The following is a 13,596-nucleotide window of genomic DNA, read 5'->3' as shown; positions in this document are numbered from 1 at the left end:
TGCTGCTGCACGCAATGTTGATGGTGAACAGATCAAAACACTGACAGAATCCATGGATGGCAGGCTTTTGAGTGTCCTTGCAAAGAAAGGTGGCTATATTGGTCGCTGATTTGTTTTTGTCTTGTTTTTGAATGTCAGAAATGTATATTTGTGAATGTGGAGATGTTATATTGGTTTCACTGGTAAAAATAAATAATTGAAATGGGTATATATTTGTTTTTTGTTAAGTTGCCTAATAATTATGCACAGTAATAGTCACCTGCACACACAGATATCCCCCTAAAATAACTAAAACTAAAAACTACTTCCAAAAACATTCAGCTTTGATATTAATGAGTTTTTTGGGTTCATTGAGAACATGGTTGTTGTTCAATAATAAAATTATTCCTCAAAAATACAACTTGCCTAATAATTCTGCACTCCCTGTATATGTGAAAAAAATGAAAATATCCAGCGAGCGGCAGTTTACTGGATAAAAATCCTTTGTTGATGTCGGAGCTCTAAGGGGAATTTCCAGGTCGCTTCAACAATCCGTCAGCCGGTCTCCGGACTCTCAGTTTCTGATTCAACATTTGTTTGCACATTTGCCTGAATACTGTTAGGTATTTTAGTACCATGGTAGCATTTACTGGATATTGTTTTATAGTGACATTATGCAGGAAAACTCTGTCATTCAATAAGGCCCCTTTGTTTTAGTTATTTTTCTCTTTGACCCAAGAATTGATGTGTGAGAATCACAGGCTGGTACAAGGTTGAAATACCACAGAGATCACTCCCTCAGCTACATTAGTTTCTTAATCTTTTAGACGCCTGTTGAAGGCCAAATGGTTTGTTTCAGATTTCACTAATGAAAGAACTCTTCGTTTTGTGCCTTGAAAATATGTCGCTGAGATAATCACAATTGTAGCTGAACTAATAAACTACACAAAGGATGCTTCTTCACCCAAGGGCAGGAAGACGCTGCCTTATCTTGGTCTGTACTGGTTTAAACTGATAATCTGCTGTCTCATGAATTTTACCCTCTATATAAACTGTTATACTTGTGAATAAAGTTGAGTCAATTTGGGAAGACAATCTGAAGCAGTCTCTGTTTTCTTGTTCTCCCAAGCTGCTCCCGAGCTCGTACTAACACGCTGAATGGCATGCTTGAATGTTGCTTGAGAATATATTTGACTGTGTTACAGACTAAGGGACATTCTCTGCTGATAGGTGAAGGTACATTCTCTGCTGATAGACGTCCACGCCTCGAAGGAAGTCGATCCATGGATTAGGCCCTGGAAACCGTTTCCTTCAAATACTGTTGACCATGTCCATCTCTTTATGAGCACAGTGTACCTCACTTCTGATGGCTCCTTCCAGTAGGATAACACCACATACCAAAAACTTCAAATTATCTCACTAGTTTCTTGAACATGACTTGTGTTCGCTGTACTCAAACAGCATCCACATTCACCAGATCTCAGTCAAACAGAGCACCTTTGGGATGTGGTGGAATAAAAGATTCACATGATGTGCAGCCGACAAATTGGCAGTGACTGTGTCAATCTTAAATTTGATTTGATTGATAGGAGGCGATTTCCAGCAAAGTTTGGCTCTGCGCTGGAAGTGGTGTCCATCATGGTCCTACTGAAAACAACAAGTTGAAATGTAACGATTTTCTTCAGCCTTTTATCTGTTCCGCCATCTGACTAATCACTCACTTCCTGTTTCATTTTGTATCAACAGCATTGACGCAATACTTCAGAAGGGATACGATGATTAATTTAATGCATACATTCAACAAACTGTATTAGAGTCTCTCTCGCTCTCTCTCTCTGGTCATCTGTTAGAGTCTGGGGCGCAATTTCTGGACATGATTTAGGTCCATTTATTCTTTTAGAAGCAAAGATGATACAAAATGCTACAAGGTTGCTCGTAGGGATTTACTTTATGATCAACCATGACAATGCCCACATGCAAATGTCATGACGTGTCAGTGAGGATAAAAATGATGTGGATCATGTCCTTTGTCCTTTGCAGTGAGTCACATTTTCTACTCCACGACCATCATCAAAATAACCACAGGAAGGAATGTCTTTTTGGCAGACTAGTGCAAAGGTGCACTAATGTGTGACTTCCTCTAGGCAGTGCTGTGTGTTCTTGCCAACCCCTGCTTAGGCTGAATTACACAACTATGCCTGTGTTCGAAGTCAGATCTGGATTTTTGAAAGTAGTAAGTGTGTATGTGTGCGTGAACAACCCATAAAGTAGTAGTGCAGTTCTGAAAAAACTGGAAGTTGCAAACCTAACCTAGCTCGCACCGGTTGTAGCTGACATGACCTCACCTCTACCAGCAAATATGGGTCCTAGAGAACCAAATCCGCCAATCACAACAGGAGGAGTTCACTTTGTTTGGGAGGGCACGAAAAGTGCCTAATAATCTGTCTGGGAGAGTCCTGAGATGATTTCATTCCATGGGGGTTTTTTTGTTTTGTTTTTAAATCACATTGTTCACCTATATTACACCCTGTGCACTTAACTACTGCAGCATTGTGTATTTCATTGTTTAAAAAAATGAAATTATTATGATTTTTACTTTGCAAAAAACTCCTGCCATTCATGTTTCGCAAGCAATTCGTCCAAACAGCATGATCAAACGATAGATGAAGAAATGTTAAAGGGGGCGAGTCCTCTGTGCCGCCATTGGTGGGATTTATTCCCCGAGTAAAACCTTACAGGTAATGGGCTTCGTGAGCTCTACTTTATTTTAACATTATACTTAAATACTTCTCCTCCAACGTCAAACATAACTTAATTTTAACTTGAATATGCACGTGTATTTAACTTTGATGGAATACAGTGTGACACTTATCCTGGAAGGTAAGTTCAAAGGGAAAAATGAGCAACCTAGCAAAGCTTCACTCGAGTGACGTATTCCAATGCTAAACAGAAAAGGGGCGGGTCCCTTGAGGTTATCCAATCAGAAAGTAGGCGGCAGTCCTCGACGGCGTGTCATTGGCTTAAAGTTTCTCTCTTAGGTTGTTCATATAAATAATAACATCTCGGCTAGCATACCTGTCAGAGAGGTAGCGCGTTTCCTCACTCAGTTAAAATTGTCCAAAGTTGTTTGTCCGCTCGACACTAAGGTAGAGGTAGAGGTCCGGGCAGGGAGAAGCAGCGGCAGTATGTCGGTCGATAGCGTGTTTAGGACCCGGTCCCTCGGTGTGGCAGCCGTAGGTCTTCCTGATCAATACGCCGATGGCAAAGCAGCGAAAGTGTGGCAGCTGTACATCGGAGACACGAAGAGCAGGACGCAGGAGTACAGGAGCTGGGTGGTGTCCCTGCTGAAGCAGCACGGGGTGCGGAGTGTGCTGGATGTAGCCTGCGGAACAGGGTAATGTCAGGTCAATTTAGCAGTTTCATAGTGACACGTCTGACAGGGGCTTCAGCTCTGCTTCATCAAAATCCACTTACAAATCGTTCAACTTAGTATGGATTTATAAATATGATCAAATAAAAAAAAATATAAGCAAAAACTTTAAGCTCTGAAATTTCCATAACAAAATCTTAAATACGGCTTTATCCAAGTATCTCGAGCACGCTTTTGTCAATGGTTAAACTGATTTAAATTGCATATGCCAAACAAAAACCTGAACTCACAATGATACAGCAGGTGAACAGCTGCTGATGACGTCATAAAACGTGCTGATTCAGACTGCATTATTGCTTTTCAGATTTGTGAAAAGGTGTGACTCTTGTGTGATTCACAGTGATTGTGCAGCTTCAGAACAGAGTTGTGTAGGCGTAGCTGATAGTGATGATGGTGTTTGCTTCTTTGCTGTTCTTGATAGATCTGTAGGTAAAAAAATAATGTGATTTCAGCTCACATAGGCCTTTTTGTACTTGTACCCATCTTTATAGCTGTTCAAGTGAGTTTGACGTTTGTGGAATTTCAACTCACTGACCCTTTTTAACTCGGGACAAAATCCGGATTAAGCCACAGAATAATGAATGAAAGTGCAGAGTTGCACCTGATCCTGAGCCACGTCCTGCCTCCTGCACTGGTCTGGACACAGCAGGTTTACACATGCTGGTTAAATGTGATTCAATTAGAGAGGCGTAATATGTCTGAGACACAAGCTTGTAGAAGCAAGTGTTGTCCATTTAAATTTCCTGTTTCTAAAGCAAACTAAACACAAGCGAACCCTAAACTTGCATTTAGTAGGTCAGTGGGTGATGAACTAGTGCTGGGTAGTCGAAAGGAGTTTTTTCTGGTTTCCTGCAGTCTTTTTTATCTCCCTTGATACATTGACTGTGCTTTCACACAGCAGCAAGGCCATTGCCTAAGCACAGACAAGCAGACCATAAATGTCACCTCAGCTGTTGTTTTTCTCATGGAGAATTTTCACTGGAGATGCACTATAACAATTTTATTATTTGATGTTTATTATAAATGTATCTTCTTTTTTCTTTGCTCATCACTTAGCACTCATTTCAGCTGCTAATCAACATTACAGAGCTTATAATGTTCATGTAAGAACTGCAGTCATTTCCATAATAACTCAGCTCCATATATCAGGCCGCATGGTTGTTTTCCTGCGGTTTGGAGCACCCCAGCACATTGATTCTGACCCGATACCCTAGTAGTGGTGCCCCTCCATAGTGCAGCAGCCTCGAAGTAAACATATTCCTCGTGGATCACGGTTACAAATAGCTATTTTTGGCAGTGTGTTTGTGATGCTTTCTAATTCTGAGAAGAAGCTTCAGGCTGTGAATCACTTTCAGCTGAACCTGTGAGAGTTTTTTAATTTAGGATTCCATAGGTTCTAGCAGGAAATCTTATGTATAACTGCAGAATGGATAGGCATACAGACAAATTAAAGGGGAACCATGAATCCCTGACTTATACCTCAAGGATTATACTGGATCTGTTAAGCTGAGGCCTTCACAGTCACCAGACTGAACACAGTTGAACCAAATGAAGGACCATCAGAGTCCTTTGAGACTTGTTGCCAAGATGAAATCTAAAAGATATGAATTTGCTTTTAGCCTAAGACTGTTTAATCCAAATCTGAAAACTGGCTGTTCTTTTTACGTAAGCTTTATTTGTTTTGTTGTTATATTATCTTGTAGTTACCCAGTAGATGTTAATGATTTCTGCATTATTGTCCATTGAATCCCTCCCCCCTGTTGCACTGAAACACGTCAGTATTGTTTATTATTAACTCATAAATTGCCGAGAAAACATTTTTGGAAGTCAGTCAGTAGCATCTATTCAGGCTGTGGTTTGGCCCACAATCACGTTTTCCTGTCAGGTTTTCAAAATAGGAGTAGCTTCTGGCTACTATACAAATCATCTCTCCTTACCTGTGACAAGGTTAGTATTCCTGTCTGTAGTGAGACGATAAGCTTATCAACCTACTACTAAACCACATGTAGTGCAGTCACAGCAAACACACACTCGCACTCAGACTTGATCAAACTGGTTTTTTAGGGGAAGATGACAGCAGGGATTACTTCAAAATCAAAACACACCTACTGCATGATCCTCACAGGTCGGTTGTTGTTTTTAATGTATTCATGGATTTTGTTTTCTAGGATTGACTCCATTATGTTGGTGGAGGAGGGGTTTAATTTAGTGAGTGTGGATGCCAGCGACAAAATGCTCAAGTATGCACTGAAGGCGAGATGGGACAGGAGAAAAGAACCAGCTTTTGACCAGTGGGGTATGAAAATTAAAATATATTTATTGAATCAGTGAGTTCCACAGATTTAGATTCTATTTGTGCCAGTAATCAAATCATATTCGCCAAGCATTTTGTGACAGTCTCTTTGTGAGCCTCTCGTCCTCACGATTAGCTCAAAAGTCCACCATCTTGGACTACAGCTGGAGACGGCAGCCCTTGTTCTTCTCTGTGACCTCAGCAGAGCAGCACAAGCTGCAGGTTCTGATCCCCAAGTGGAACATAAGAGCAGAACAAGGACTACAGAGTCAAGCTGCAGTACAAGTTGAGCTGGAGCAGCTCCAGTCATGGGATGAGATCCTCTCCAGGGAAGCAGCTAAAGGATATTGAAGCCAATGAGCCAACTGGTAGTTAAAGCATAAGACAAGGGCCAAGGCGAGTTGCCAGGGAATTGTTAACTAGTAAATTGATCTCTCATATGAATCAATGGAAAATAACCTTAAGAAGAAGTGACACAAATGAAGCATTCGTCAGAGAATGTGCATCCTAGCATAAAGTTAACTTAATCAACAGAGCAACATCAGTACAAGTGATGGCAGGGTAAGCTTAAAGTTGAAAAGCTAAGCAATCAGTATGACATTTAGTCACGGACCTCCTTATAGTAATAAAACAAAGACTGTGTGGTGTTTGTTTTGCATTGGCCGTCATGCCTGGGTTGCTCCCAATAAAGCCCTGTGTGTGGGCAGCACTCAGAGTTGTTTCATTTGTCTTAAACTGTTGCAAAGTGCACATGTTTGTGGTGATATCTACATTTCCTCAGGTGACCTCATGTTCCGCTCTTTTCCTTCTTGTCTTCAGTGATTGAAGAGGCCAACTGGCTGACTTTATCAGAAGACATTCAGAAACCAGGAGATGGTTTTGATGCTGTCATCTGCCTCGGCAACTCATTTGCCCACTTACCAGACTTTAAAGGTACACAAATAATAAAAGTGTTGTTAATTTTATAGGTGAGCTTAAGGGCTTTTCCTCTGGGCCTGTCAAAACATCTCATTATGCCTGGACTTGGCAAACGTAGGCATTAGAGTTTAAAGGTATGACCTGTCTGGGTGCACCTCTGAACACACCCAGCGATGATGTTGCAGTGCCCTGGAGTGCTCTTTCACCTCACTGTAGCAGGGTGTAGGATCTGTCTCAAAGGATTTATCCCACAACCTTCGTCCCAGAGATTGTCAGAGATATTAGAAATATATTTGTGGAAGGGGAAAAAAAAGTGTCCAAATAATTTTTGCCTTGTCAGAATGATGATGTGACTCATTAAATTGCCATGTGATTACTCCTGCATCCATAACTCAAATCAAACATCTCCTTGAATCGATGCACACGCCTTTGCCTTCCAGTTTGTTACCATGTGTTTAGCTGCCAATTTGATCCCTTATTCATGCACTCAGTCGTGCTGTTGTTGCTGTTAGGGGACCAGAGTGACCAAAAGCTGGCCCTTCGAAACATCGCCAGTATGGTCAGACCAGGTGGGGTCCTCATCATTGACCACCGCAATTACGACTACATCCTGGAGACCGGGCGTGCTCCACAAGGCAAGAACATCTACTACAAGGTACCAAACATATACCAATATTGGATTTACTGCAGTGATTATTCTTTTTACAACATAATTGCATAACAGTGTAAATACAGCTTTTAAGAACTCATGGTGGAAACTACAGCCTTCAGGCTCACGACTGCTTAGTTTGGAAAGGTGAAATGCATCAGTTAACAGTCGGTGTACATTTTAGTCTGTTTTTCTTAACCCTTTCCAAAGTACTGCAGGCTTATGGCAATTGAACAGTTTCAGATATTTAAATTTAATTTCAAAATATTATTTTAAATTGAATATTATTTTAATTTGCTTGTATATGCTCCTATAGTTCGTGGAGAGAAAATCAGAATCAGCAAAAATCTGTTTCAACGGGTAAAATTTAGAAAGAAAAAAAAATGGACTCAGCCAAGAAAATTGGACCCGGTGCCCCTCTGCTTTTAATCCTTTGGTAAATCACTTCTGGGATTTCGCTCTAGAGACTGCTAAGAGAAGCTTAGGATTGTTATTTTTTGGTACGAACCCAAAGCACACAGCAACATATGAATGATTAACCTTGTGTTGTGGCTGCGCTGATCACAGACGTTCTGTCTGCTGCTGTTTGTTTTAGTCATTTATTCTCTTTTCAAGGATGACGGTATGTTTGATTGAACCTCTGAGAACAGATACACTGTTTAGTTTATTCAAGTTCAAAGAACTGGATCTATTTCTTACTCAGTGGTGTCTAGAGCCTGACCACTTTATCAGTTGGCCAATATTAGCCTTTTGGTGATCTATCAGCCGTTAAATCCATCCATTCGCTGGAGCCTATACAGCCCTTAAATTAAAATTTAAAAGGTAAAGAAAAAATTGGAGAGACACCCTCCAGCCATCTTACGAGTGTTGATATTGCATAATTTGTCCACCAGAGGACACTCTGCAACTTCCCTTTTGGCAACAGCAGCTTGGGCAGCACAGCTATCAGCTGATCTAAGAAGACTTGGGGATAAGATAAATGACTACATGTAATAAATATTAGAGAATCTGTTCATGCATCTGAATATCAGATTGTTAAATCTCCAAATATTGATTTAGCTCTTCCTACACTGGCTGAGCTCTTGTGGTGTCTAACTGCTTGTTTATTCTTGGAAATTATGGAGCATTTGGACCTGGAAATGGCTGATTACATCCTTCAACGGTGTAAAAGATGGACGTAGCTCCTGGACGTCACCTGTGAATTTCCCACTTTGAAGCCTTGAGACGAACATTTTTGCCATTGGTGTCCTTTTGCTTTGAAATGTGCTTTGAAATATGCAAAATTCACTTAATTTTTAATAAAACTCAGTGATTAAAATTGAATAGATAGAATTGATCAGAAAGTAATTTACAGAGGTCAGACCTGAAATTTGTTTTCAGACTTTTTACAGGACCGGAAGTCATTTTGCAGCCACAGTTGGCGCTCCCCATTGGTCCTTCAAATGAGTGCAGGTTTAAGGCACTTCTGTGTTGGCTTCACTTTTCAGGGCCTGAAGCTACATCTGTCTTTTATACTTTGCTGAATGTGAATTAGTCATACAACGTGCAGTTATCTATTGGCTTTTTCTCAAATATCATCCTTATTTTATTGTCATACAGATCATAAGTTTTGGACTTCTCTCTCTGCCCAAAAAGAGAATTTGAAGTTTGAAGCCATTCTTCAGCCCTCAGTATGGATGGCACAAAGAAGCCCGTTTTTAATCTTAATTCTCTGCACAATCTGGTCTTTTATTGCTTTGCGAGTAGTAGTGGGACAGACAGTATTGTTTAAGAATGGTTTATTTACGCCATCCCTAGCAGCAGCTGGCTTTAAGACTTAAATCCCCACACGGAGCCTGACGGATATTGTGAGATTTTCACTAAAACTGGTGCAGGAGAAACAGAAGGAAATGTGTTTGGGTTTTCATATCATTTTGGCAAATGGGGCAAAAAATGGATGAAGTCAGGAATAATGAGTAAAAAGCCCTTTGGGAAGACGGGGAAACAACATGACTGAAAGTACACGTAGCCTCTAGTGTGCACATTAAGTGGACACTTCTGTATAGATTGCATGTATGATTTTTTTTATTTTTTTTTCTGTCTCATCCCCTTTTTTTAACCTTGTGTTCACATAATTCAGACAATCAGCCAGGCTTGCATTTGGAATGAGCTCAGATATGAGATGTGGAGAATACACAACAGCAGGTCGTGATTGTAGGGAGCCATATTTGATTCAAGATGTTTGCATTAAAAACAACGTCCATATTCTTTAATCCAGCCAAAGCAGGAAGTATCCAGCTGGAAGGCCTCAATATAAATACTACGTCAACAATTGCTAGTTGGCAAAAATCAGCTTCTGATGCCTTCGTAATCCCTGAGTTTGCTCTTGTGCTCCAACACTGAACCAACCAAATCTTTTTTTCCTTTCATCAGTCTCTTCTGTTCAGGCTGTGTTTGGACATCATAGAAGAAAATGAGGATAAATTGTGTGTGTGTGTGTGTGTGTGTGTGTGTGCGCGTGTGTGTGTGTGTGTTGCAGAGTGACCTAACTCAGGACATCACCACCTCAGTGTTGTGGGTCAACAGTAAGCCACATATGATCACTCTGGACTACACCATCCAAGTGCCACAGGCCACCCTCCAGAACCTGCCTGAAGTTAGGTGAGTCGGGCTCTGATGCTGCTGCAGAGCTGATAGGAGACTGAGCTCACACCTCATACATTATATCTTGATCCTTTTATGGGAGACCTATTCTAACTGGTAGATCTGGACAATACATTATACATTTGTCATTATAGCATCTACAATTTCATGTCTTGTATGCATTAAATGCAGCTTTTACTGTATCTCAAATCTTTAGGTTTACATTGCCTTGAATATTTTTGCTTTCCAGCCATAAACTGTAATGTTAATTCATTAATATGCTAAAAAAAAAAAAAAAAAAAAGTTGTCTTACATTCACTTTAGATGGTGTTTAAACGTCATCAGCAGGATTGTGGTTTTGCATTTTCTAATTAATTTTCCTCTTGATTTTGACTTTATTCTGAATTCAGTTTATTTTCAGTTCTTTGAAAATGTTTAGTTTTAGTTAGATTTTTATTAGTTTTAGTGTTATTATTGTTGTATGAAGGCTTATGTCAGAGGCAAGAAATAAGAAAATCAGTACATGAATAAAAGTGCATGACTTTTTGAAAGCAGTTTATTTACAGTCTTGAGACATCCATCACCAACTCATCAGGCAAACTAATCAAACGAACAGATACTAAAACTAAGGATATTTCCTCTATTTTTAAATTAAGTCATTTAGGCTTTAATTTTAATCAAAGATGTTTTTTATGTTTTGGTCAAATAAAATGTTTTCTTTTTTTTTTTTTCCCCCCACATTTAGTCTTAGTTTAGGGTAACCTTGGTTACTGGTCATGCCGCCACATTAGACTATATATATATATATATATATATATATATATATATATATATATATATATATATATATATATATATATATATATATATATATATATATATATATATATCTCACCATAGCAACAAAAGAGCACAATTTTTCACGTAGACCAGTGATTAATCCTAACCCTCATCAGGCTTTATAAACATCATTCATGATGTGTAAATTATTTTACACCCGAGGTCGCTGGGCTCCATCCTCAGACACAATAACAGCTGTTAAACTGTGCTGCATTCCTGAAATCAAGGACAAATGGTCTGCAGTAGTGTTATTGTTAAAACTAAACTTTGATACTTTTAAGTATCACAGTTGAAACTGAGCTGAATCTCATAAATACTACCAAACTTCAGTAACTCTGGTGTTTTGCTCTGTTTGTGTCCTCCAGTAAATTCCGTTTGTCCTACTACCCTCACTGCCTGGACAGCTTCAGAGGTCTGCTGAACGAGGCCTTCAACGGCAAACTGGAGCACGCCGTTTACGGAGATTTCAAGACTTACGTGCCGGGCCAGTCTCAGGCTCCATGCTACTTCATCCACGTCTGTAAGAAAAAGGCCTAAGAGGAATACCGGGAGCCACCTTGATACTGATGTGCACACAGTGCTTGCAGGAAGGAGGGAAAAACATCTCTGCTTAAAAAGTCCCAATAAGTCCCAAAAAGAAAGCTAATAAGCTTTCTTTCAAAAATATCACAACACACTTTGTCACATGGATACTGAAAAAAAATGTTGCTTTAAAGCAGTTTTTGGGTTTTTTTCCCAGTAGCTTTAAATTAAGAGTACATAAAAAATAAAAAAAAACTTGTCTTTTAGGCATTTGAGCTGCCAAGACTCATTGGTTCTGCTAGTCGACACTGTTCATTCGTTTGACTTAAAACAGTTTGTTGTTGTTTGAAAAGCTACATTTACATGTGTCGGACCAGTGTTTTGCCCATGTCTGGTAGTTTTCCTCCAATGTGCATTCATGCGTTCATCTCTTTGGGCTGCTCTCTACATCCCGCCTCTTTGAACACATTTCAAAATGGTGCTGTACATTTGTGGTACTCCTGCTTTTTGTTGCCAAAAACGTACAAAGATGTATTCTTAGATGAGTGTATTTTGTAAGTTTACCACTTTGGTCTTAAAAAAAACATCTGTGGCTTTGATTACGGTGGCCTGATTTTTTTAAATGTATTTTCAACCTGGAAAGAAAATGCAGCCATTTTGGCCTTTTGCCTTTGACAGGCACAGATTGAAGATTTGAATTCAGGTAAACCCAAGAGAACGACTAGTAATAACTGTGAATCACCTCGACTTATACAGGAAAACCTCACCTGCCTGTTAGATCAGATTTCCTCTTCTTTAAAGGGTCGTTACAGTAAAGCCTCTCCTACCTGAACAGACTTTGCTGTAGAAATGTAAGTTTTGTGATCGGCTTTTAGACAGAAAGCCTTTAAATTTTGTGGAAACTGCCACTAATGAACATGAAGCAGGCCAGTACTGAGCATCAGCAAACATGAAACGACAATAAAAACTGGAGCCCCGACTAATTGAACCACGTCATCAAACAGAAAGATGACATTAACGTAATAAGATTATTACTGAATGCCTAACCTGCTTATCAACCAAAGATATTTAAGAATATTAAACTGTTATCTCATGTAGACTAAGAAAACTCTGCACAGTAGATAATCTTCCATCATGTTTTCCACCATTAATTTACACTGCTGTATTATCCAGGTGTAAATATTTTTTTTCTGTATTTTTGCAAACTCAGTAGGGCCATTTTCACTTGAATGCGAAAGGAGTTCGACCACAGTGAAGTGAAATATTCTCACATCTCTGCCTGAGTGCTTTGTGATATTGTGCTAGTGCTTCCTGTAGGACAAAATGTACGGTATGCAAAGTTCATGATTAGTTTAAAAGCAACATTAGATGTTAAGGTGTTAAACATTTTTAAAATTCATTTCCTGCATGATTATCGAAATCTTTTGCCATAAAATAAAAATATTTGAAATAAGCACTGCTGTTTGTGTACACAATATTTTTTAGGACAATGCTAAAAGTTTGATGTTTGCTAGTGTAACATGTAACACAAGTATGAAGTGAAGGCTGCCGGGGATGTCATTAGCTTTGCAAATAATTAGCATGAACTGGTTCTTTGAACAGAATCTACCTTTGAGCGTGCGAGTTTGATGAAAATGTAGTTCATAGCTGCTAATTAATGGTCAGTAAGTGATGGCTAATATGAACGGTTACTGAAGTCCAGTAGGCTGAAACGTTAGCATGATTGTTTTCAGAAAAAACTAATTTGTCAACTCTTAAGTTTTGTGTGAGCGCAGCTTTTTGTCTTCCCTTTTTAAAATAAATAAATAAATAAAAAATCCTTGGGTATTCAAGACTGGAGCTAAATTAAATGTAGGTATTGAAGGAAACGGTTTCCAAGGCCTAATCCGTGGATCGACTTCCTTCGAGGCGTGGACGTCTATCAGCAGAGAATGTACCTTCACCTATCAGCAGAGAATGTCCCTTAGTCTGTAACACAGTCAAATATATTCTCAAGCAATATTCAAGCATGCCATTCAGCGTGTTAGTACGAGCTCGGGAGCAGCTTGGGAGAACAAGAAAACAGAGACTGCTTCAGATTGTCTTCCCAAATTGACTCAACTTTATTCACAAGTACAACAGTTTATATAGAGGGTAAAATTCATGAGACAGCAGATTTATCAGTTTAAACCAGTACAGACCAAGATAAGGCAGCGTCTTCCTGCCCTTGGGTGAAGAAGCATCCTTTGTGTAGTGTATCAGTTCAGCTACAATTGTGATTATCTCAGCGACATATTTTCAAGGCACAAAACAAAGAGTTCTTTCATTAGTGAAATCTGAAACAAACCATTTGGCCTTCAACAG

The 13,596-nt window shown here is 39.4% G+C and overlaps 1 protein-coding gene across 1 annotated transcript; it reads left to right on the top strand.

Annotated features, from left to right (window-relative positions):
• The first annotated feature begins 3,024 nt into the window (after positions 1 to 3,024).
• Positions 3,025 to 12,707, top strand: gnmt (glycine N-methyltransferase). The gene is made up of 6 exons (XM_085257077.1): positions 3,025 to 3,373; positions 5,578 to 5,705; positions 6,522 to 6,635; positions 7,133 to 7,275; positions 9,788 to 9,909; positions 11,097 to 12,707. Exons 1-6 carry the CDS (start codon positions 3,165 to 3,167, stop codon positions 11,266 to 11,268), a joined length of 888 nt encoding a protein of 295 aa, XP_085113203.1. The 5' UTR covers positions 3,025 to 3,164; the 3' UTR covers positions 11,269 to 12,707.
• Positions 12,708 to 13,596: the final 889 nt, after the last annotated feature.

Source organism: Mchenga conophoros, linkage group LG19 (genome assembly GCF_057382185.1).
Source record: "Mchenga conophoros isolate Kocher_MC1m ecotype Shallow Benthic linkage group LG19, M_conophoros_male_GT1.1, whole genome shotgun sequence".
NCBI lineage: Eukaryota > Metazoa > Chordata > Actinopteri > Cichliformes > Cichlidae > Mchenga > Mchenga conophoros.
This window is presented reverse-complemented; position numbering and strand designations above follow the sequence as displayed.

Excerpts from the sequence above, each read along its gene's own strand:
- gnmt (XM_085257077.1), top strand. The coding sequence starts at position 3,165 with ATGTCGGTCGATAGCGTGTTTAGGACCCGGTCCCTCGGTGTGGCAGCC. Across the intron at positions 3,374-5,577 it reads GATGTAGCCTGCGGAACAGG|GATTGACTCCATTATGTTGG; the intron begins GTAATGTCAGGT and ends TTTGTTTTCTAG. Across the intron at positions 6,636-7,132 it reads CCACTTACCAGACTTTAAAG|GGGACCAGAGTGACCAAAAG; the intron begins GTACACAAATAA and ends TGTTGCTGTTAG.